The 26,903-nt window shown below is 46.7% G+C and overlaps 1 protein-coding gene across 1 annotated transcript in view; it reads left to right on the forward strand.

The window, feature by feature from the left end:
• The window catches only part of cacna1ba (calcium channel, voltage-dependent, N type, alpha 1B subunit, a), a 192,766-nt gene that overhangs the window by 104,971 nt on the left and 60,892 nt on the right, over positions 1-26,903 (forward strand). Inside the window, exons 22-28 of the mRNA XM_079270837.1 lie at positions 5,749-5,936; positions 6,529-6,625; positions 8,080-8,209; positions 9,678-9,737; positions 10,155-10,261; positions 20,041-20,061; positions 24,734-24,830. Of these exons, the coding sequence (XP_079126963.1) occupies positions 5,749-5,936; positions 6,529-6,625; positions 8,080-8,209; positions 9,678-9,737; positions 10,155-10,261; positions 20,041-20,061; positions 24,734-24,830 (700 nt within the window). The remainder of the gene's footprint in view (positions 1-5,748; positions 5,937-6,528; positions 6,626-8,079; positions 8,210-9,677; positions 9,738-10,154; positions 10,262-20,040; positions 20,062-24,733; positions 24,831-26,903) is intronic.

Here is a 26,903-nt window from a genome sequence, read left to right on the forward strand (position 1 = left end):
GCAGGAACTGGAGCTGGCCCTGCGGCGGCAGGAACTGGAGCTGCGGCGGCAGGAACTGGAGCTGCGGCGGCAGGAACTGGCGCTGGCCCTGCGGCGGCAGGAACTGGAGCTGCGGCGGCAGGAACTGGAGCTGGCCCTGCGGCGGCAGGAACTGGAGCTGCGGCGGCAGGAACTGGAGCTGCGGCGGCAGGAACTGGAGCTGGCCCTGCGGCGGCAGGAACTGGAGCTGGCCCTGCGGCGGCAGGAACTGGAGCTGGCCCTGCGGCGGCAGGACCAGAGAGCGGCTCTGGCTCCGCGGCCGCGAGGTCCGGGGATAGCTGCGGCTCCGAGACCACAGCTGGGACTGGAGGTCGCTGCTGCTCCGGGACGGCAGCGGCAGGACCTGGAGGTCGCTGCTGCTCCGGGACGGCAGCGGCGGGACCTGAAGGTCGCTGCTGCTCCGGGACGACAGCGGCGGGAACTGGAGGTTGCTGCTGCTCCGGGATGACAGCGGCGGGAACTGGAGGTCGCTGCTGCTCCGGGATGACAGCGGCGGGAACTGGAGGTCGCTGCTGCTCCGGGACGGCAGCGGCGGGAACTGGACGTCGCTGCTCTGGGATGGCAGCGGCGGGAGCTGGAGGTCGCTGCTGCACTGCGACGGCGGCGGCCGGGACTGGAGGTCGCTGCTGCACTGCGACGGCGGCGGCCGGGACTGGAGGTCGCTGCTGCACTGCGACGGCGGCGGCCGGGACTGGAGGTCGCCGCGGTACGGAGACGGCGGCGGCCGGGACTGGCGAAAGCTGTGCCGCAGAGGCGGTAGGAACCGGAGCTAGCTGCGGCGAAGAGGTGACAGGAACAGGAGCCGGCTGCAATGCAGTCTGACTACGGGGAGCCGGAGTCGACCGGGCCACTGAGTGTTCCGCTACCCTTGCATGGCTCAGTCTCCGGCTGAGAAGGCGCTTGACCATATACTCAGAGTTCCCCAGAGGGTCAAAAACTCTCATCAGAGCAGTCACAAAGTCCACATACCCCACAGTATTAGGCTGGTCGCTGCTCACTGTGTACATGGCCCAGTCCAAAGCCCTTCCCCGCAGTAAGCAGACCACGTAAGACACCTTGGACCTGTCTGAGGCGAAAGTCAGGGGCTGTCGGTCAAACACCCGTTGGCATAGCAACAGGAAGCCTTGACACCTCCGCAGTGTTCCATCATAGGGACTCGGAGCCGGCACGGGGGATTCCCAGACCGGCGGAGCGAGGACAGGCGGGAATAGTGCGGGTGCTGGAACTGGTGGAGACTTGACTGTCCGGGCTAGTTCCTGCCCGCACCAGCCAACCCGAGAAACCTCAGCAGCGAAACGTCTCATCTCCTCCAGGGAACGTCTCGTCTCCTCCAGCAGCCTGGTAGTGCTGTACAGCGTAGCTGCTCCTGTGGTTGCTGGGTCCCCCTCAGAGACCTCAGCTTCCATGGATTGCAGGGCTTGACGCATCTCCATGAGCCTCTGCTGGTGTGCCTCCAGCTGCGTGCTATATCCGGCCAGCGTAGCTGCTCCTGTGGTTGCTGGGTCCATTATGGTCAGGTCGTTCTGTCACGGGAGTTCACAGATAGGACCCAAAAGCAAGACCACAGGAGACAGAAGTGAATGTTCAACAGGTTTTATTTATAGACAGGTGGGTGCAGGTGTGGAGCCCGTGGTCCGACACCCGAGTGGCAGATCGACGGTGTGAGTCCCGTGGCTCGACACCGGAGGCCTGGCAGCTTGACGGCGATTGTAGTCTGTTTAACCCCAGGCGGGTAGAGCGACAGATCGACGGTGTGAGTCCCGTGGCTCGACACTGGAGGGCTGGTGAGTTGACGGCGTGAAGTCCCGTGGCTCGATACTGGAGTCGACAGAGTGTAATCCGTAGACCACAACGAGAGCAGAGCGGCGGAGCGCATCCACAAACACAAGGAGGGCAGAGCGGCGGAGTGTAATCCACAGACACAAGGAGGGCAGAGCGGCGGAGTGTAATCCACAGACACAAGGAGGGCAGAGGATGCCACGGGGTTTCAGCCGGTTAAAGACGGTACGACCTGACACTCCCAGACTGCAGGGCCAGAGCTTATATAGTGGCAGGATACTCATTAAGGGGCCCTGAGTCTGGTGTGTCAGGCTGCAGGAGGTGATCAGCTTGAGTGTCCTCAGCCGTGCACGATTAAGGGTGCGGCCCTGGGAGGTGTCTGAAGGCAGAGGACAAACAGAGCACATGGTACACCACAACAGACAGGGGAATGACAGGACACATGAGGAGAGGAGATCAGGGGACACACACACCGGGTCAGACAGGGATCCTGGATCCTGACAGTACCCCCCCCTTAAGGAACGGATTCCAGACGTAACACAAGACACCACACAGGGCGGGTGGAGGGGGTCCGGAGGAGGGATGTCCCCACAGCTACAAGGCCGACTAGGGTGGGCGGCGGGGGTCCGGAGGAGGGGGTGACAGGATCTGACCCGCCACGGGGCCGCCGAAGAGCGTCGGCCACCGGTGCTCCGGCGGACGGCCGGGAGGGCAGAAGGGCTCCGGACACGGGTGCTCCGGCGGACGGCCGGGCGGGCGGAAGGGCTCCGGACACGGGTGCTCCGGCGGACGGCCGGGCGGGCGGAAGGGCTCCGGACACGGGTGCTCCGGCGGACGGCCGGGCGGGCGGAAGGGCCCCGGACACGGGTGCTCCGGCGGACGGCCGGGCGGGCGGAAGGGCTCTGGAGAATAGGATGCTGGTGCCGCAGTGGCAGGTACTGGAGGTCTCTGCGGCTCCGCGACGGCAGCGGCGGGACCTGAAGGTCGCTGCTGCTCCGGGACGACAGCGGCGGGAACTGGAGGTTGCTGCTGCTCCGGGATGACAGCGGCGGGAACTGGAGGTCGCTGCTGCTCCGGGATGACAGCGGCGGGAACTGGAGGTCGCTGCTGCTCCGGGACGGCAGCGGCGGGAACTGGACGTCGCTGCTCTGGGATGGCAGCGGCGGGAGCTGGAGGTCGCTGCTGCACTGCGACGGCGGCGGCCGGGACTGGAGGTCGCTGCTGCACTGCGACGGCGGCGGCCGGGACTGGAGGTCGCTGCTGCACTGCGACGGCGGCGGCCGGGACTGGAGGTCGCCGCGGTACGGAGACGGCGGCGGCCGGGACTGGCGAAAGCTGTGCCGCAGAGGCGGTAGGAACCGGAGCTAGCTGCGGCGAAGAGGTGACAGGAACAGGAGCCGGCTGCAATGCAGTCTGACTACGGGGAGCCGGAGTCGACCGGGCCACTGAGTGTTCCGCTACCCTTGCATGGCTCAGTCTCCGGCTGAGAAGGCGCTTGACCATATACTCAGAGTTCCCCAGAGGGTCAAAAACTCTCATCAGAGCAGTCACAAAGTCCACATACCCCACAGTATTAGGCTGGTCGCTGCTCACTGTGTACATGGCCCAGTCCAAAGCCCTTCCCCGCAGTAAGCAGACCACGTAAGACACCTTGGACCTGTCTGAGGCGAAAGTCAGGGGCTGTCGGTCAAACACCCGTTGGCATAGCAACAGGAAGCCTTGACACCTCCGCAGTGTTCCATCATAGGGACTCGGAGCCGGCACGGGGGATTCCCAGACCGGCGGAGCGAGGACAGGCGGGAATAGTGCGGGTGCTGGAACTGGTGGAGACTTGACTGTCCGGGCTAGTTCCTGCCCGCACCAGCCAACCCGAGAAACCTCAGCAGCGAAACGTCTCATCTCCTCCAGGGAACGTCTCGTCTCCTCCAGCAGCCTGGTAGTGCTGTACAGCGTAGCTGCTCCTGTGGTTGCTGGGTCCCCCTCAGAGACCTCAGCTTCCATGGATTGCAGGGCTTGACGCATCTCCATGAGCCTCTGCTGGTGTGCCTCCAGCTGCGTGCTATATCCGGCCAGCGTAGCTGCTCCTGTGGTTGCTGGGTCCATTATGGTCAGGTCGTTCTGTCACGGGAGTTCACAGATAGGACCCAAAAGCAAGACCACAGGAGACAGAAGTGAATGTTCAACAGGTTTTATTTATAGACAGGTGGGTGCAGGTGTGGAGCCCGTGGTCCGACACCCGAGTGGCAGATCGACGGTGTGAGTCCCGTGGCTCGACACCGGAGGCCTGGCAGCTTGACGGCGATTGTAGTCTGTTTAACCCCAGGCGGGTAGAGCGACAGATCGACGGTGTGAGTCCCGTGGCTCGACACTGGAGGGCTGGTGAGTTGACGGCGTGAAGTCCCGTGGCTCGATACTGGAGTCGACAGAGTGTAATCCGTAGACCACAACGAGAGCAGAGCGGCGGAGCGCATCCACAAACACAAGGAGGGCAGAGCGGCGGAGTGTAATCCACAGACACAAGGAGGGCAGAGCGGCGGAGTGTAATCCACAGACACAAGGAGGGCAGAGGATGCCACGGGGTTTCAGCCGGTTAAAGACGGTACGACCTGACACTCCCAGACTGCAGGGCCAGAGCTTATATAGTGGCAGGATACTCATTAAGGGGCCCTGAGTCTGGTGTGTCAGGCTGCAGGAGGTGATCAGCTTGAGTGTCCTCAGCCGTGCACGATTAAGGGTGCGGCCCTGGGAGGTGTCTGAAGGCAGAGGACAAACAGAGCACATGGTACACCACAACAGACAGGGGAATGACAGGACACATGAGGAGAGGAGATCAGGGGACACACACACCGGGTCAGACAGGGATCCTGGATCCTGACAGTACCCCCCCCTTAAGGAACGGATTCCAGACGTAACACAAGACACCACACAGGGCGGGTGGAGGGGGTCCGGAGGAGGGATGTCCCCACAGCTACAAGGCCGACTAGGGTGGGCGGCGGGGGTCCGGAGGAGGGGGTGACAGGATCTGACCCGCCACGGGGCCGCCGAAGAGCGTCGGCCACCGGTGCTCCGGCGGACGGCCGGGAGGGCAGAAGGGCTCCGGACACGGGTGCTCCGGCGGACGGCCGGGCGGGCGGAAGGGCTCCGGACACGGGTGCTCCGGCGGACGGCCGGGCGGGCGGAAGGGCTCCGGACACGGGTGCTCCGGCGGACGGCCGGGCGGGCGGAAGGGCCCCGGACACGGGTGCTCCGGCGGACGGCCGGGCGGGCGGAAGGGCTCTGGAGAATAGGATGCTGGTGCCGCAGTGGCAGGTACTGGAGGTCTCTGCGGCTCCGCGACGGCAGCGGGCACTGGAGGTCGCTGCTGCTCAGAGACGGCAGCGGGCACTGGAGGTCGCTGCTGCTCAGAGACGGCAGCGGGCACTGGAGGTCGCTGCCGCTCAGGGGACACACACACCGGGTCAGACAGGGATCCTGGATCCTGACAGTTTTTGTCACATATGTTGGTGTGCATTTTGGTTTCAGTGAATGCAACAACCTTAATAAAGTAATCCCTGCGTATTGCAGCTCCAGAAACCTCCTTCAAAACGTCCACAGTATTGGGACACTGTCCTTAAAGATGGAAGTCGGCATTTAAACCTCATAGTCACTGTTTGGCTTGAGAACAGAGCCAAAACAATGACAGCACGTCACTGTCCTCATCATTTTGAGTCCACTTGCCTTTTGGAAGGATATTAATAGAGTAGAAATTGTTCCTGAAAGAGCTCATCACAGAATTCAGTGACCCTGCAGTACTAGATGTTCTGCTGCTCTGTAAATGTTGAGCCATATCCATCTGCATTTGTGACGTCAAATTGAATGCAACTGACAAAGTACATCACGATGAGGTATAATTTGAAGATGTACAGTATATTAATATCCTTTCAGGGACAGGTTTGGTGAAACAGAGGGGGAGTCCCTCGCCGTCTCCCCCCAGCAGGGCTCTGGGGGGGCCAGCTGGCCTCCTGACCAACCAGAGGACTCAGACAACCAGAGGAACGTCAGAAGAACTGGCCAAACCTCCAACCAAATTCCTCCTGTGACTATCACCTCCCCACCTGGAGACACCACCTTCACACAAAGTCAGTAACAGAATGCAGTCATAATTTAATTTTCATTGCAGACGTTTTATTGAATGGTCTTTTTTTCATAGCCACATAAAGTTAAACCAAGTATGGAGGAGATATCCATTTTTGAGAAGAAAGGTACATGAGAAACTTCATAAATAGATGAGTTTTAAAGTATGCAAAATAAAAGATTGTCTTGAATCCATGACTGGAGAAGAACAGGAAGACTGTCCAGCCAAAAGGTCTTTCATAGTGATCACAGAGTATGAGATTGTATCAAATACTTCACGGTTTGCAGCAGGAGATGGACAGCCAGACCTCAGGTGAACGGTAACAGGGAACATTCTTTCATGGTGTCATACTTTGCCATTCAGAGGAAGAAGATATCTAATTTATTTTCCAATGGTGTTTCAAGGACAATAAATCAGATGTGATGATTGTTGCGAGTTGCGATCCAATGCCACTCTGGCATGTCGATAGTTAAATTAGGTCCCAATCTAGATGCCCTCCTGTATGTGGGGAGGAAAGAGGCCGCTCAGAGATAGTTAAATGTGAATGTCTCCAGTCTTGCCTGTTTTGCTTTAATTCAACTATCTTCTCTCCTCAGTGAAGAGTATTGACGGTGAGACAATGCCCACGCATGAGAGTGGACCCAAACCCATCCTGCCTTACAGTTCTATGTTCATCTTTGGACAAACCAATCCGTAAGTCACCTCCACCTCCAAGGACCACCCACATGCTGTGGGAGACAGGCAGTGTTTGCTCTTTCATCTCATATCTATGGACGATCATATCATCACATGAATACAAGGAATCTGTCAATCCTACACCACAGTCCTAAACCTTCACATGGACGCACTGTCAATCAGCAACACACTCACAGCAGACGGCAGCTGATCTCTGTGTCGCACATTAACAGGAACACTGGTCATTTGAACTCAAGCTTCTCCACTGACGTGCTGATGAGAATAACTTGATTTATGAGGTCAGAGTATGTTTGGCTGTAATAGTTTATGTCTACATATCTACATAGATTCCATACGTACAGTAGCTGCGGCCTCTAGCCTGTATATTTACCTTTGCTATATAATGCATTATAACCTATGATGCACTATAAAGTGCTTATAACACTGTAAGAATATAGTTGCAACCACTCATAAATGTTCATAATGCATTATAATTGCTTTACACTCACTGACTGATCATAGTGTATTATAATTGGCCTAGTTGTAATACATGATATTATAATGCATTATAATATGCAGTATAATCATATAATGCATTATACGTATATTTAAAATGTGTTATAGATGTGGGCTTGCAAAAAAACATCAGTGGCCAGCAACTATAAATTATTATGGCACTTGTCTTTACAAGTCATTATAAATTATTTTTATAAAGCCTTTAAATTAAATATTTCGGAGTGTTTCTACCTATAACTATCCAGTGCTATAAGCCGATTATAACACATTATTCTTGGGATGTACAGATGACGGTGAGGGTTGTAGGTACTGCTTTATGACAACTGTCTCTCAATGTGTGACACATTTCTTGCCCGTTTGATGCGTATTTATATTCTTTGGATTCCCTGACTGCTTTTCCCTGACTGACATTTTGCAATATACTGATTATTACGGTAACATATATTTTTGATTTATTACCTTTTTCAACTGCAAATGATGCAGTGAGTCAACATCTGTTTTCACTATATTCATCTCATTTCAGTCATTTTTATTGCAGCAAAACAGTTTTGTCAGTCAAGCAAACAGATTGACCAACACTGTCATAGCAACCTGTCTTCATGTTGCATCATGCACCTGAAACATGGAGCTGCTTGTATTAGAGTCCACATAGTCCTGTCCTGCTGGATTTACCCTCGACTGCACCAGAAGAACTCAGCAGCCTCTAGTGGACTGAAAAAGCTGTTTTAGCAATAAGTTTAATTTGTATTAGCAAATGCTTCCTGTGCATTGGAGTGTTAGCATTGGAACGTTATCATTGGAACGTTAGAGTTGGAAGGTTAGCATTGGAGCGTTATAAATGAACGCTGTTCCTCGTGTGACGGACTCAGGTGTGCTCCCTCTGCTGCTGCTACAGCCTCATGTCTGTTTCACACCTGTCCACCGCTTGCTGTTCCTCTCGGCCTTTCTCTCCGCAGGGTGAGGCGCTTGTGTCACTACATTGTGACTCTGCGTTACTTTGAGATGTCCATCCTGGTTGTCATTGCTATGAGCAGTATTGCGTTGGCAGCAGAGGACCCTGTGTGGACGAATGCCCCTCGCAACAACGTGAGTCACACAGTGGAACTTCATGCACATTCAAATGAATATTCATCAATTGTTAAATATCATGATATTCACAACAACACGTTATAATAACTACACGCTGTGAAGCGCTAGTTAAGTGTGAGTCAACACTTAATTCATCCTTTATAAAGCATTGTTCCTACATTAACACTCATTAGTATGCAGTTCATAACAGTTATAAATGTTTTATTCTTTATTAATAAGCTCGTCTATTATGTGTTTCGTACTTTATAAATGATGGATTCCTCATTTGTAAATTAAGTATTGTATATATATTACAAACCAATTATTAAGGAGCAGATGATTAATAAGATCATTTATAAAGTGTTAGTAAATGATTAATAACTTATTTAGATGCACATTATTCATGCATTTATATATATAATGATGTATGGTTAGGGACTATGTTAATACATGCTTTATAAACGCGTATTAATACTGAAATTCATGGTTAATTAAGGTAGTTACTACTCGTTAGTAAAGTGTTTTGTGTGACTCATCTACAGTGAGGACTATCGCTGTATTATAAAGCATTTATAAATGACATTGAAAGGCCAGCAGTGCCTCATAACCCATAAAAGTCTCAGTTATCTTCTCAACAGAAAAGTCAAACAGACGAAACACAAAGTGATCAAGAACATATCAATATTTATTACTAGATGCAAACAATGTACTCGTAAATACAAACCTCTCAGCCATTCATTCATGTAAGAAACAAAACAAGCTGGCTGCATACAAACATTTGTAAATGTACAACTGGAGCTAACCAGGAGCTTTGCATATTACTTTACATTTACTGATTATATTATTCATTTTAACCAAACATATCGATCTCCACTGTTCACACTTTTCTTCAGTTGCATGTCCCCATCGCAGCCGGACGAATCTGCTCATTGTTTGCAATAAACAATGCTTTGGACGGCGGAGGTTTTAGGAAGACATCCATGAGATTATGATGACGTGTTCATAAAGCATATATTAACATAGTCCCTAACCATCAGTGCATATCTAAATCATTATATATATAAATGCATGAATAATGTACATCTAAATAAGTTATTAATCATTTACTAACACTTTATAAATGACCTTATTAATCATCTACAAATGAGGAATCCATCATTTATGAAGTATGAAACACATAATAGACGAGCTTATTAATCAAGAATAAAACATTTATAACTGTTGTTACGAACTGCATACTAATGTGTTAATGTAGAACAATGCTTTATAAAGGAGTGTTGACTCATACTCAACCAATGCTTCACAGCGTGTAGTTATTATAACGTGTTACCAGAACATGGATACTACATAACTCAGTAAGTTATTGACTCTGTTCAATGCAAACACATCATCGAGCAGAGCCTGAAACAGACCTACAGACTGTGATATCAGTGATGATGTTTCAGGATAACTGTCTGTCTCAGCACTGACTGACTCTGTTCTGCAGGTGCTCAGATATCTGGACTACGCCTTCACTGGTGTCTTCACCTTTGAAATGGTGATCAAGGTAAGCATGTATGAAAATACACATTCAGAGCACGAATGACTTCATTGCCTTCGCTGCACTTTTCTTGCTGAGTTAAACTGTGATGGCGATGTATTTAACTACAATCTATTAGAATGAAGCAGTGCCAGGACCTCACCTCGTTGTGACCACTGTTGTGTTCTCAGGACAGCAGGCTGCACTGGTCTCCCGTTGTATTCACTATCCACTTGACTTTTACATAAATCAATGGTGATTAAATGTAAAATGATTAACGTATTATTATTACATCATTATAGGTACTTTAGGGGCAGCAATAATAATCACAGAATATATTATATAATAGACTCACTGAGTCTATTATAATAACATAGTTCTATATCCATAAAGTACCATAAAGAGAATACCAGCTGAAGAGAGATAATGGTGTCTCTGGTGTAGATGGTGGACCTTGGCCTCCTGCTTCATCCTGGAGCCTACTTCAGAGACCTGTGGAACATTCTGGACTTCATAGTGGTCAGTGGGGCGCTGGTGGCTTTTGCATTTTCGTAAGTTCAACTCTCCTCCCTTCTTACCATAACTTTGTTAAGAGTTAATCCTGATCACTCTGGTGGTTGGTGGTGGTCTAATCTGGTGAGTCAGGTGTAATGTGTGTATACAGACAACATTTAATGTGGACTGTGGTGGCAGAAACATCTTGCAGCATCTAGTCTGACAAAAGTTCACATTCAGGCTGCTTCTGTGCTCATGAAACATCTGCTCTCACTTTTCTCCTCTGCCCTTTGATGTTTATTGTCACAGCTGCCCAACCAATAGAATGCCAGGTGTAGTGTTGCCCAATGGTGTTGTCCCTGCCTTGTTGCGGGTGAGTGTCTCTGATGGGTGTTTACCATTTAACCTCGTCCTCCAAGGCTTTATTATGTACACTGGCTTTTTCTACCACCTTTGGAATGAAATAAAGTTTCTGATACCATAATAAAAAGATCTGAAGTATAATCAATAAGTGTTGCTCTCAAATAGAAAGGCGACGCTCTGGAATCAAGATCGGAAACATATCATAGTAGTAGTAGTATGTTCAAATCAAGAAACAGAAGCTGGTTCAACATTAGATGAAGATGTTCTGGTAAAGACTGTCACACTGTTACCGGGCAGATCCCACGTGGTGGATAGACCTCCCCTGTTGGGGGGCCTGGGAGCATGCTCTGTGCTAGATCTATGAAGAATGTTGTGCTTATTTAATCATAAACAATATGAATGTTGATGACACGGCAAAAACGTCTCACCCACAATGCATGGTTAACGAGACGGGTGGGGGGGTCGCCGACATGACTGTAGAGGCAGCTGTTTAAAGAGTCTCATGAGAATCCACAAACAAATGTCAATGCACAAATAAATGCAGAGTGATTTGTGTTTGTAAATCTGTATCTGTGCCTCTAATTTACCCAAACACCTGGAAGGACAAAAGGCTGCGTTGTCTCCTTTAACCGAGGCCAGTGGTGAACCCTAACCCTAACCCTTTAACCGAGGCCTGTGGTGAACTTTAACCGAGGCCGGTGGTGAACTTTAACCGAGGCCGGTGGTGAACTTTAACCGAGGCCGGTGGTGAACTTTAACCGAGGCCGGTGGTGAACTTTAACCCGAGGCCGGTGGTGAACTTTAACCCGAGGCCGGTGGTGAACTTTAACCCGAGGCCGGTGGTGAACTTTAACCGAGGCCGGTGGTGAACTTTAACCGAGGCCGGTGGAGAACTTTAACCCGAGGCCGGTGGTGAACTTTAACCGAGGCCGGTGGTGAACTTTAACCGAGGCCGGTGGTGAACTTTAACCGAGGCCGGTGGTGAACTTTAACCGAGGCCGGTGGAGAACTTTAACCCGAGGCCTGTGGTGAACTTTAACCGAGGCCGGTGGTGAACTTTAACCGAGGCCAGTGGTGAACTTTAATCCGAGGCCGGTGGTGAACTTTAACCGAGGCCGGTGGTGAACTTTAACCGAGGCCGGTGGAGAACTTTAACCCGAGGCCGGTGGTGAACTTTAACCGAGGCCGGTGGAGAACTTTAACCCGAGGCCTGTGGTGAACTTTAACCGAGGCCGGTAGATGAACTTTAACCGAGGCCGGTGGTGAACTTTAACCGAGGCCGGTGGTGAACTTTAACCCGAGGCCGGTGGTGAACTTTAACCCGAGGCCGGTGGTGAACTTTAACCCGAGGCCGGTGGTGAACTTTAACCGAGGCCGGTGGTGAACTTTAACCGAGGCCGGTGGTGAACTTTAACCCGAGGCCGGTGGTGAACCCTAACCCTAACCCTTTAACCGAGGCCTGTGGTGAACTTTAACCGAGGCCGGTGGAGAACTTTAACCGAGGCCGGTGGTGAACTTTAACCGAGGCCGGTGGTGAACTTTAACCGAGGCCGGTGGTGAACTTTAACCGAGGCCGGTGGTGAACTTTAACCGAGGCCGGTGGTGAACTTTAACCCGAGGCCGGTGGTGAACTTTAACCCGAGGCCGGTGGTGAACTTTAACCGAGGCCGGTGGTGAACTTTAACCGAGGCCGGTGGAGAACTTTAACCCGAGGCCGGTGGTGAACTTTAACCGAGGCCGGTGGTGAACTTTAACCGAGGCCGGTGGTGAACTTTAACCCGAGGCCGGTGGTGAACTTTAACCGAGGCCGGTGGTGAACTTTAACCGAGGCCGGTGGTGAACTTTAACCGAGGCCGGTGGAGAACTTTAACCCGAGGCCTGTGGTGAACTTTAACCGAGGCCGGTGGTGAACTTTAACCGAGGCCGGTGGTGAACTTTAACCGAGGCCGGTGGTGAACTTTAATCCGAGGCCGGTGGTGAACTTTAACCGAGGCCGGTGGTGAACTTTAACCGAGGCCGGTGGAGAACTTTAACCCGAGGCCGGTGGTGAACTTTAACCGAGGCCGGTGGTGAACTTTAACCGAGGCCGGTGGTGAACTTTAACCGAGGCCGGTGGAGAACTTTAACCCGAGGCCGGTGGTGAACTTTAACCGAGGCCGGTGGAGAACTTTAACCCGAGGCCTGTGGTGAACTTTAACCGAGGCCGGTGGTGAACTTTAACCGAGGCCGGTGGTGAACTTTAACCGAGGCCGGTGGTGAACTTTAATCCGAGGCCGGTGGTGAACTTTAAACCGAGGCCGGTGGTGAACTTTAACCGAGGCCGGTGGTGAACTTTAACCCGAGGCCGGTGGTGAACTTTAACCCGAGGCCGGTGGTGAACTTTAACCCGAGACCGGTGGTGAACTTTAACCGAGGCCGGTGGTGAACTTTAACCGAGGCCGGTGGTGAACTTTAACCGAGGCCTGTGGTGAACTTTAACCGAGGCCGGTGGAGAACTTTAACCGAGGCCGGTGGTGAACTTTAACCGAGGCCGGTGGTGAACTTTAACCGAGGCCGGTGGTGAACTTTAACCGAGGCCGGTGGTGAACTTTAACCGAGGCCGGTGGTGAACTTTAACCCGAGGCCGGTGGTGAACTTTAACCCGAGGCCGGTGGTGAACTTTAACCGAGGCCGGTGGTGAACTTTAACCGAGGCCGGTGGAGAACTTTAACCCGAGGCCGGTGGTGAACTTTAACCGAGGCCGGTGGTGAACTTTAACCGAGGCCGGTGGTGAACTTTAACCCGAGGCCGGTGGTGAACTTTAACCGAGGCCGGTGGTGAACTTTAACCGAGGCCGGTGGTGAACTTTAACCGAGGCCGGTGGAGAACTTTAACCCGAGGCCTGTGGTGAACTTTAACCGAGGCCGGTGGTGAACTTTAACCGAGGCCGGTGGTGAACTTTAACCGAGGCCGGTGGTGAACTTTAACCGAGGCCGGTGGTGAACTTTAATCCGAGGCCGGTGGTGAACTTTAACCGAGGCCGGTGGTGAACTTTAACCGAGGCCGGTGGAGAACTTTAACCCGAGGCCGGTGGTGAACTTTAACCGAGGCCGGTGGAGAACTTTAACCCGAGGCCTGTGGTGAACTTTAACCCGAGGCCGGTGGTGAACTTTAACCGAGGCCGGTGGTGAACTTTAACCGAGGCCGGTGGTGAACTTTAACCGAGGCCGGTGGTGAACTTTAATCCGAGGCCGGTGGTGAACTTTAATCCGAGGCCGGTGGTGAACTTTAACCGAGGCCGGTGGTGAACTTTAACCGAGGCCGGTGGTGAACTTTAACCCGAGGCCGGTGGTGAACTTTAACCCGAGGCCGGTGGTGAACTTTAACCCGAGGCCGGTGGTGAACTTTAACCGAGGCCGGTGGTGAACTTTAACCGAGGCCGGTGGTGAACTTTAACCCGAGGCCGGTGGTGAACTTTAACCCGAGGCCGGTGGTGAACTTTAACCGAGGCCGGTGGTGAACTTTAACCGAGGCCGGTGGTGAACTTTAACCGAGGCCGGTGGTGAACTTTAACCCGAGGCCGGTGGTGAACTTTAACCCGAGGCCGGTGGTGAACTTTAACCGAGGCGGTGGTGAACTTTAACCCGAGGCCGGTGGTGAACTTTAATCCGAGGCCGGTGGTGAACTTTAACCCGAGGCCGGTGGTGAACTTTAACCCGAGGCCGGTGGTGAACTTTAACCGAGGCCGGTGGTGAACTTTAACCGAGGCCGGTGGTGAACTTTAACCCGAGGCCGGTGGTGAACTTTAACGCGAGGCCGGTGGTGAACTTTAACCCGAGGCCGGTGGTGAACTTTAACCGAGGCCGGTGGTGAACTTTAACCGAGGCCGGTGGTGAACTTTAACCGAGGCCGGTGGTGAGCTTTAACCGAGGCCGGTGGTGAACACAGTTCACAGTTCAGTTGTTGCATTATATTTGTAGTTCAGCAATTAAACTATTTTTAACCATTACAGCATTATCTTTTTTCTTGGGCTGTTGTTTTAGATGTGTATAAAGTGATGAAATCCTTTGTTGCTGCTATAAGTCATGTTATGGATGAAGGCTGTCATACACAGTACATAGTGAGCTCATAACTTGACAGCCCAGTTCTACCTTCACTCCCACAGCTCGTTCCTCTCCGTCTGCACAAATGAGCAGGAAAGTGGCAGCAGAACACAAATCTTGCAACAGAAGCAGACGAGAGTCGGAACGAGAACGCTGATGAAATCCTGAAAGAGCAATAAGTGTGTTTGTTTGTTGACATGATCCTCTCTCTGTTTCTGTGCTTTGTTTGAATTGAAGGAGCTTCATGGGGTAATGCCTCCTCTACCTCCCTCGTCTTGCCTGTCTGTGTCATCATATATGTGTGTGTATGTGAGAGACAACATACGTACCGACACCTACGTTGCCTTGACAAGTCATTTCCTCCCATATTCTTACTTCTTGAAATGTATCCTGGCTTTCTTTAAAGGCATGTCATAGGATGAGGACTACAGCGTTATGATTGGACATGTGACCTCTTTGCACATGCATGAGTTGAATTTTGGAGAGAAATTACAAACAAAGAAAAATGCAACCAAAGAATCATCCCTTCTGTGCTCAAGATGTCATTTATTGGGATGAAAAACAATCTGTCTCAGAAGTGAGACAGAAATATACTTTGTTTTCCAAAACACAACACACACACCCCACATTCACTGGATTTATTCACCACCATCATTAATTATGATTATTGGTGCAAAATAATAATTGTAACAGCAAAGTCAGTTCAAAAGTACAAGATGCATCACCTTCAGCTGTTAAGCTGTATGTTTCCTTTAAGCCTGTCAGACATTGAGGATATGAAGAGAGATTGCTTGTTTGTCACGGTGTGCACGGTTGTGCCTGGAACACACTCCCATCCCATGGAGATCTTCCTGTACTTCATCATGTGCTCGGCTAAAGATCTCCTCTGCTGTAGAGCGGCGCGTTACCTGTGTGTTCATCACCTTTGTCTGATGGGAGGTGTTTCCAGCAGCACTGTGCCACAGCTCTGCCTGGACTGTAATGACAGCATCAGTTTCACATCATCTATCATAAAGTCACCAGAAGCCTAAAGTAACAAGTCATCTGCTGCCGGAGGCCATGAGCAGGTCTCCGGGGGATCCATTGTCTCTGTGTTGACAGCATGCACATTAGATGAAGTGTTGGAGCTCTTTACCATAATATCACATCATCTCCATTCACATGCAGTTTGCTTTACATTGACTTAACCTACTCGACCTGTATCTGTCAGACTCAGCATCGTACTGCTGATGGGGATAAATACTGACTTCATGGTTTGGTTAACACATCATCATACACAACCTCTATAATATGACATGTTTCATGACAAAGTCTTTGTTCCTCAGTCATGACAAAGGGCAGAGTTATGATGACCGAAGCAACAGCCAATCACAGAGCTGGTGCTGCCCTCTGCCTTTACTGGCAGACAGTGACTTCCTTATGAAACGTGTTTTTAAATAACGGCATTTATATGAATAGACCTGCAGTAATATGAAGTAATCTCTGTGACTGTGAAAAGAAGCAGGATGAAACACAGTCACAATGTCATGAGCTTTGAAAATGTATGTTTTCAATTTCATGATTACATTAAAGATGTTTCTGTATTTACCTGTGATACTTATTCATAATGTCTGATTCTGATTCAGTACTGATTGTCTGACTCACTCACTCACTGACTCACACACTCACTCACACACTCACTCTCTCACTCACTCACTCACTCACTGACTCACTCACTCACTCACTGACTCACACTCACTCACTCACTCTCTCACTCACTCACACACACTCACTCACTCACTCACTGACTCACTCACTCACTCACTCACTGACTCACACACTCACACACTCACTCTCTCACTCACTCACTCACTGACTCACACACTCACACACTCACTCTCTCACTCACTCACTGACTCACACACTCACACACTCACTCACTCACTCACTCACTGACTCACACACTCACTCTCTCACTCACTCACTCACTGACTCACTCACTGACTCACTCACACACACACTCACTGACTCACTCACTCACTGACTCACTCACTCACTGACTCACTCACACACTCACACACTCACACACTCACTCTCTCACTCACTCACTCACTGACTCACTCACTCACTGACTCACACACTCACTCACTCACTCACTCACTCACTGACTCACTCACACACTCACACACTCACACACTCACTCTCTCACTCACTCACTCACTGACTCACTCACTCACTCACTCACTCACTCACTCACTGACTCACTCACACACTCACTCTCTCACTCACTCACTCACTCACTGACTCACTCACTCACTGACTCACTCACACACTCACACACTCACACACTCACTCACTCACACACTCACTCTCTCACTCACTCACTCACTGACTCACTCACACACTCACACACTCACACACTCACTCACACACTCACTCTCTCACTCACTGACTCACTGACTCTCTCACTCACTGACTCACTCAGTCACTCACTGACTCACTCTCTCACTCACTCACTGACTCTCTCACTCACTGACTCACTGACTCTCTCACTCACTCACTGACTCTCTCACTCACTGACTCACTCAGTCACTCACTCACTGACTCACTCAGTCACTCACTGACTCACTCTCTCACTCACTCACTCACTCACTCACTGACTCTCTCACACACTCACTCACTCTCTCACTCACTCACTCACTGACTCTCTCACTCACTGACTCACTCAGCCACTTACTCACTGACTCACTCAGTCACTCACTGACTCACTCTCTCACTCACTCACTCACTGACTCTCTCACACACTCACTCACTCTCTCACTCACTCACTCACTGACTCTCTCACTCACTCACTCACTCACTCACTGACTCACTCACTGACTCACTGACTCTCTCACTCACTCTCTCACTCTCTCACTCACTCACTGACTGACTCACTCAGTCACTCACTGACTCACTCACTCTCTCACTCACTCTCTCACTCACTGACTCACTGACTCACTGACTCTCTCACACACTCACTCACTCACTCTCTCACTCTCTCACTCTCTCACTCTCTCACTCACTCACTCACTCACTCACACACTCACTCACACACTCACTCTCTCACTCACTGACTCACTGACTCTCTCACTCACTGACTCACTCAGTCACTCACTGACTCACTCTCTCACTCACTCACTGACTCTCTCACTCACTGACTCACTCAGTCACTCACTCACTGACTCACTCAGTCACTCACTGACTCACTCTCTCACTCACTCACTCACTCACTCACTGACTCTCTCACACACTCACTCACTCTCTCACTCACTCACTCACTGACTCTCTCACTCACTGACTCACTCAGCCACTTACTCACTGACTCACTGACTCACTCAGTCACTCACTGACTCACTCTCTCACTCACTCACTCACTGACTCTCTCACACACTCACTCACTCACTCTCTCACTCACTCACTCACTGACTCTCTCACTCACTCACTCACTCACTGACTCACTGACTCTCTCACTCACTCTCTCACTCTCTCACTCACTCACTGACTGACTCACTCACTCACTCAGTCACTCACTCACTGACTCTCTCACTCAGTCACTCACTGACTCACTCTCTCACTCACTCACTCACTCACTCACTGACTCTCTCACACACTCACTCACTCTCTCACTCACTCACTCACTGACTCTCTCACTCACTGACTCACTCAGCCACTTACTCACTGACTCACTGACTCACTCAGTCACTCACTGACTCACTCACTCACTCACTCACTCACTGACTCTCTCACACACTCACTCACTGACTCTCTCACACACTCACTCACTCACTCTCTCACTCACTCACTCACTGACTCTCTCACTCACTCACTCACTCACTGACTCACTGACTCTCTCACTCACTGACTCTCTCACTCACTCTCTCACTCACTGACTGACTCACTCACTCAGTCACTCACTCACTCACTCACTCACTCACTCACTCTCTCACTCACTGACTCACTGACTCTCTCACTCTCTCACTCACTCACTCTCTCACTCTCTCACTCACTCACTCTCTCACTCTCTCACTCTCTCACTCACTCACTGACTCTCACACACTCACTCACTCTCTCACTCACTCACTCACTGACTCTCTCTCTCACACACTCACTCACTCTCTCACTCTCTCACTCTCTCACACACTCACTCACTCTCTCACTCTCTCACTCTCTCACTCACTCACTGACTCTCACACACTCACTCACTCTCTCACTCACTCACTCACTGACTCTCTCACTCACTCACTGACTCTCACACACTCACTCACTCTCTCACTCACTCACTCTCTCACTCACTGACTCACTGACTCACTCACTGACTCACTCACTCTCTCACTCACTCTCTCACTCTCTCACTCACTCTCTCACTCTCTCACTCACTCTCTCACTCTCTCACTCACTGACTGACTCACTCAGTCACTCACTCACTCACTCTCTCACTCACTGACTCACTGACTCACTGACTCTCTCACACACTCACTCTCTCACTCTCTCACTCACTCACTCTCTCACTCTCTTACTCACTCACTCTCTCACTCTCTCACTCACTGACTCTCTCACTCACTGACTCACTCTCTCACTGACTCTCTCACACACTCACTCACTGACTCACTCACTCAGTCACTGACTCACTCACTCAGTCACTCACTCACTCACTGACTCACTCACTGACTCACTCACTCTCTCACACTGACTCTCTCACTCACACACTCACTCTCTCACTCACACACTCACTCTCTCTCTCACTCACTCATTCATTCACTCATGCATGTGTCCGGAGCTCCTGCCTGCGTCTGCCTGTGGCGAGGACAACCAATCACAGCCTCCCATCAAAGCCGAGTCCGTCATCCCACCAAGTGTTGAGTTCAGTCTGAAGCTCTTTGGTACATTTCACATTTGATGCTGCAAACTGCAATACTGCTTCTTCATTAATGTTGGTTTTAGATGCAGTGATAACCTGGTTTTCAAAGTTTGGATGAAATTTGTATTTGTTTTATTATGATTATTATAGCACTATTATTTAGAAAATCTCCCAAGAGACCTATTTTGTTGGCATTTGCTCTTTTAATTTGATGCTTTGGTTGAGACTGATAAGTTGTACTTGAAGTGAGCAGTTTTGGTTTGTGTGTTACGTCAGTGATCCAAAGACAACCGGCTCATTCACACCTGCTGCATTGAATCCATAGAGGAGCCTGTTCTTTACTGGGATGTACACATCCAGTTATCTCTACCAGCCAAAGTACATCAAATATTACATCTCTTGGACAGTAGAATCTGTGTTTTCTTCATTTGATTCAAACATGCTTTATTGTGTTGGTGTGTGAAGCATCCATAATGTGCTGTACCTTGTTTTACACTGTTTCCCCAAGTAGATCACAGCAAGGTGTGACCAGGTGGGAACCTCCCTATGGCCCCTATTCACAAACATCACCATAACTCCCCATCCACCCTCTCTAACTGCCATTCTCTTCATGCTTAGATCAGCCTCATGTAGAGAACAAGTAAAGCCATGATGCAGTGACTCAAATGCCTTTGTAACACAACAGCAACCTTTGTGTGACAGCTTTCAACTGAAACCTGCCTCCTCCTCCTCCTAGCAGTGTCATGATAAGATGCTCTATGAACCTCATGGCTGGAAGTGAAACTTTCTATTTTCTAGGTCATAACTTCAAACTACAATGAATATGAGTTCTTTAACTACCGAGGTCATTATGTTGGTACTAGTCTAATATATTTCAGTAATAACCAATAGTAAGCTGTAGGTTTTATAAAGATATATTATGTGATCGTACAAACATGTTCTTAATTTAGCATTTTGGAATGAAACCTGAACTTTTGAGCTCAGTGTCGTATTTGACACCATGAACATCAGCTTTGAATGTTTCTGAGATGTTTCCCCTCATAATGTTAAAAATAAAAAAAGAATAAAATAAATGTCCAGCGTTCTTTAGGGGCTCTTAGAGAGCCACGGTCCTCTTTAGCTCCGTATCACACTGCATTCTAAGCCCACCCACTCTCAAGTGGTCTAATCAAATGTGAATGGTTTGATTTATATCCCTCTTGTAACTCTAAACCACTGAAATCTGTTTCACAGAGGAATACTCAGTACAGAAGTTAAAGGCGCTCTGACCTGGGACTCTAAAGTTCAGGCCAAGCACAATTACCTACAGTATAGCCGTGATACGCATTGCTCGTCCTGGATCTGAGGCTCGCCAATCTGTCAGCAGCCTCTGAAATAAGTTTCCCCGAGTCCCTTTGTAAAAAAAACGGGAATCACCACTCCTAGTCTGCCACCTCAAGACAGACTCAAGACGCGCTCACGCCCTAGTTATGGTCGGGTTCGAGGTGCTGCACGAGTGATCCGTCCTATTGCACATACCCCCAAAGCTTCCTGTGCTGATGACGACACAGTGTCTTCCCCCATCAAAATGTGTCTGATTAATGCACGCTCTGTAGCAAACAAGGCAAACAAGGCAAACATTTTAAATGACTTGTTCACAAGTCATGCTTTGGCTATTTTATTTCTGACTGAGACCTGGCAACGGAATATGGAATGCATCCATTTCAATGAACTTATGTTATGTTGTTAATGTTCTTATGTTGGGACTCCGCGTTTGACAGGCCGTGGTGGAGGTCTCATTGTACAGCTAATATAACATCACTGTATCACAAATATGACATCACTGTACAGCTAATATAACATCACTGTATCACTAATATGACATCACTGTACAGCTAATATAACATCACTGTATCACTAATATGACATCACTGTACAGCTAATATAACATCACTGTATCACTAATATGACATCACTGTACAGTGAATATAACATCACTGTATCACTAATATGACATCACTGTATCACGAATATGACATCAATGTACAGCTAATATAACATCACTGTATCACTAAGATGACATCACTGTATAACTAATATAACATCACTGTACAGCTAATATAACATCACTGTATCACTAATATGACATCAATGTACAGTGAATATAACGTCACTGTATCACTAATATGACATCACTGTATCACGAATATGACATCACTGTACAGCTAATATAACATCACTGTATCACTAATATGACATCACTGTACAGCTAATATAACATCACTGTATAACTAATATAACATCACTGTACAGCTAATATAACATCACTGTATAACTAATATAACATCACTGTACAGCTAATATAACATCACTGTATCACTAATATGACATCACTGTACAGCTAATATAACATCACTGTATCACTAATATGACATCACTGTACAGCTAATATAACATCACTGTATCACTAATATGACATCACTGTACAGCTAATATAACATCACTGTACAGCTAATATAACATCACTGTATCACTAATATGACATCACTGTATCACTAATATAACATCACTGTATCACTAATATGACATCATTGTAAAGCTAATATAACATCACTGTATCACTAAGATGACATCACTGTATAACTAATATAACATCACTGTATCACTAATATGACATCACTGTACAGCTAATATGACATCACTATATCACTAATATAACATCACTGTATCACTAAGATGACATCACTGTATCACTAAGATGACATCACTGTATAACTAATATAACATCACTGTATCACTAATATGACATCACTGTATAACTAATATAACATCACTGTATCACTAATATGACATCACTGTACAGCTAATATAACATCACTGTATCACTAAGATGACATCACTGTATAACTAATATAACATCACTGTATCACTAATATGACATCACTGTACAGCTAATATAACATCACTGTATCACTAATATGACGTCACTGTACAGCTAATATGACATCACTGTATCACTAATATAACATCACTGTATCACTAATATAACATCACTGTACAGCTAATATAACATCACTGTATCACTAATATGACATCACTGTACAGCTAATATGACATCACTCTGCAGCTAATATAACATCACTGTATCACTAATATGACATCACTGTACAGCTAATATAACATCACTGTATCACTAATATGACATCACTGTACAGCTAATATGACATCACTCTGCAGCTAATATAACATCACTGTATCACTCATATGACATCACTGTACAGCTAATATAAAATCACTGTATCACTAATATGACATCACTGTACAGCTAATATAACATCACTGTATCACTAATATGACATCACTGTACAGCTAATATAAAATCACTGTATCACTAATATGACATCACTGTACAGCTAATATAACATCACTGTATCACTAATATAACATCACTGTATCACTCATATGACATCACTGTACAGCTAATATAACATCACTGTACAGCTAATATAAAATCACTGTATCACTAATATGACATCACTGTACCACTCATATGACATCACTGTACAGCTAATATAAAATCACTGTATCACTAATATAACATCACTGTATCACTAATATGACATCACTGTATCACTAATATAAAATCACTGTATCACTAATATAACATCACTGTATCACTAATATAACATCACTGTATCACTAATATAACATCACTGTATCACTAATATAAAATCACTGTATCACTAATATGACATCACTGTATCACTCATATGACATCACTGTACAGCTAATATAACATCACTGTATCACTAATATAACATCACTGTATCACTCATATGACATCACTGTACAGCTAATATAACATCACTGTATCACTAATATAACATCACTGTATCACTAATATGACATCACTGTATCTCTAATCTGGGGGCGACTGTGGCTGTTCGATCCCCGGCTCCACTAGTCCATGTCGATGTATCACTAAGATGACATCACTGTACAGCTAATATAACATCACTGTACAGCTAATATGACATCACTCTGCAGCTAATATAACATCACTGTATCACTAATATGACATCACTGTACAGCTAATATGACATCACTTTGCAGCTAAGTGTCTTTGGTTAAGACACTTAACCCCAAGATGCTCCCATAGCTGTGCCTGCGTTGTGTGAATGTTGTATGAATGTTCGTTCGTCCTACCTTGCATGGTAGCTCCTGGCATCAGTGTGTGAATGGGTGTGAATCGGTGAATGATGACATGTAGTGTAAAAGCTCTTTGAGTGGTCAGAAGGCTAGAAAACAGAAATACAAGTCGAGTCCATTTACCATTGACCATATAACCTCGCTGTCCAACTGATGTAACATCAATGTGTACAGACACATATGTATGGAAATGGAATAATACTAATTTCAATGTTAAATATCATGAAATTAAATAATAGTGAATAAAAATAAAAAGGCCGGGATTGAAACAGAATTTTATCTAAAAAAACTACACGTCCATAAACAATATAAACTAAATCAAATGATTAACTATCAAGTTCCAGTGACATCTATTTTGATAAAATGCTAAGACCATATTCAACATTCATTTTACTCATGGACAATGTGCATTCCATAATCCACTGACAGCACAGTGTATTTATCTTCAACCAACATTTGATGTTGACTCCTGCATTAATAAGGTGTGTTATGGTTGTGTTTGGCATTAACTGTACTTGGTTCAGGTTAGATAAAGATCACGGTCTTGGTCTGATACACTCCACGTCTGCAGTGATTTGAAGAACAAGACACAACTTTATAACATTCTTGATTAATATTTAACCAAAACTGTTTGTTAGTACAAACGTATGAAAACATGACATTATTGGGTATTGTTAGCTCTAGAGGTGCTGGTGGGCTTTTAACTTCAAACAGAGCCAGGCTAGCGTTTTTTTGCTGCTTCTAGTCTTCATGCTAAGCTAGGCCAGGCTGCTAACCACGTCCTGACTCCAGCTCTACTTTAAACGGACTTCTCATGGATGCCTTGTTATTGCTATCGCCACCGCCTTCTTTAGTGTACCTCACTAACACCAGTGTGTCAACATGAGAAACATCATGTTAGAGTAAGGTCTGGAAACCAATTCATCCTGTGAGCTGTTTATTATTAGTAGTACAGTAGAACTAAACCTAATGAAGTAAATACTTGTGCCAGCTGTAACTGTGTTTGCGTTCCACAGGGGGACCAAAGGCAAAGACATCAACACCATCAAGTCTCTGAGGGTCCTCAGAGTGCTGAGGCCTCTCAAAACCATCAAGCGCCTGCCAAAGCTCAAGGTTCTTTGCTTTATTTGTCTTCATTCAGACAGGGAAGCAGCCACGGTTAAGGCAGGGATTATTGCTGTCACAGCTAGTTCATGCCCTATGATATACAATATCACTGTGAGTATGATAGTAATAAAGAGTCAAACTCAAGTGACCTACAACAGGTTCTTTTGTCAATTAATAATGTTTGACTGTGCCACTAAGCCCATTCACTCTTACAGAAGATGCCTCTAAAATAACTCACAGATATTCTGAGTTATGATTTTGAAAAGGCTCATTAACTTCCTAAAACAGCCCAACACTTAGTCTTTAGACATGTGTGTGATTTAGGGGACATGTGTGTGTGTGTGTGTGTGTGTGTGTGTGTGTGTGTGTGTGTGTGTGTGTGTGTGTGTGTGTGTGTGTGTGTGTGTGTGTGTGTGTGTGTGTGTGTGTTCGTGCCAATGAAGGAACACGTCAGCCAGTATGGCTCATTGGGGTGTTAGTGGAGTTCTTTGGGCTTTGATACACACACATTACTTGTATGAGGTGCAATGATTGTTGGTGCCGGTCTGCACACGGGACTTGCTGACAGGATGAAAAATCCCGAATATCATCAAACCTTTCCTCTCGATAATAAATCAGAGATTATAATCTCAATGGTGCTCTGTTCTATAACCAGTGATGAAGCTCAGAAACTCTGTCATAATAAATTCACTTTAAATGAGATGAGCATGAACCATCAGATGTTCACAAACTCACAGCTGCAACCAGTCAGTTAAACCAGCTGGTGTCCCTGCCTGCACCCTGTACTGGATATATACAGTATTATATACAGTATTATGTACATTATTATATACGGTATTATGTGCAGTATTATATACAGTATTATGAACAGTATTATGTACATTATTATATACGGTATTATATACAGTATTATGAACAGTATTATGTACATTATTATATACAGTATTGTGTACAGTATTATGAACAGTAGTATATACAGTATTGTGTACAGTATTATGAACAGTATTATGTACATTATTATATACAGTATTATGTGCAGTATTATGTACAGTATTATATACAGTATTATGTACAGTAGTATATACAGTATTGTGTACAGTATTATATACAGTATTATGAACAGTATTATGTACATTATTATATACAGCATTATGTACAGTATTATGTACAGTATTATGTGCAGTATTATGTACATTATTATATACAGTATTGTGTACAGTATTATGAACAGTAGTATATACAGTATTGTGTACAGTATTATATACAGTATTATGAACAGTATTATGTACATTATTATATACCGTATTATGTGCAGTATTATGTACAGTATTATATACAGTAGTATGTGCAGTATTATGTACAGTATTATATACAGTATTGTGTACAGTATTATGTACAGTATTATATACAGTATTATGTGCAGTATTATGTACAGTATTATGTACAGTATTATATACAGCATTATGAACAGTATAATTGTACAGTATTATATACAGTATTATGTACAGTATTATGTGCAGTATTATGTACATTATTATATACAGTATTATGTGCAGTATTATGAACAGTATTATGTACAGTATTGTGTACAGTATTGTGTACAGTATTATGAACAGTATTATGTACAGTATTATATACAGTATTATGAACAGTATTATGTACAGTATTATGAACAGTATTATGTACAGTATTGTGTACAGTATTGTGTACAGTATTATGAACAGTATTATGTACAGTATTGTGTAAAGTATTGTGTACAGTATTATGAACAGTATTATGTACAGTATTGTGTAAAGTATTGTGTACAGTATTATGAACAGTATTATGTACAGTATTGTGTAAAGTATTGTGTACAGTATTATATACAGTGTTGTGTACAGTAGTATGTACAGTATTGTGTACATTATTATGTACAGTATTGTGTACAGTATTATATACAGTATTATGTACAGTATTGTGTACATTCTTGTGTACAGTATTGTGTACAGTATTATGTACAGTATTATGTACAGTATTATGTAGTATTATGTACAGTATTGTGTACAGTATTATGTACAGTATTATGTACAGTATTGTGTA

The sequence above is a fragment of the Melanostigma gelatinosum genome (genome assembly GCF_949748355.1).
Source record: "Melanostigma gelatinosum genome assembly, chromosome: 6".
NCBI classification, from domain to species: domain Eukaryota; kingdom Metazoa; phylum Chordata; class Actinopteri; order Perciformes; family Zoarcidae; genus Melanostigma; species Melanostigma gelatinosum.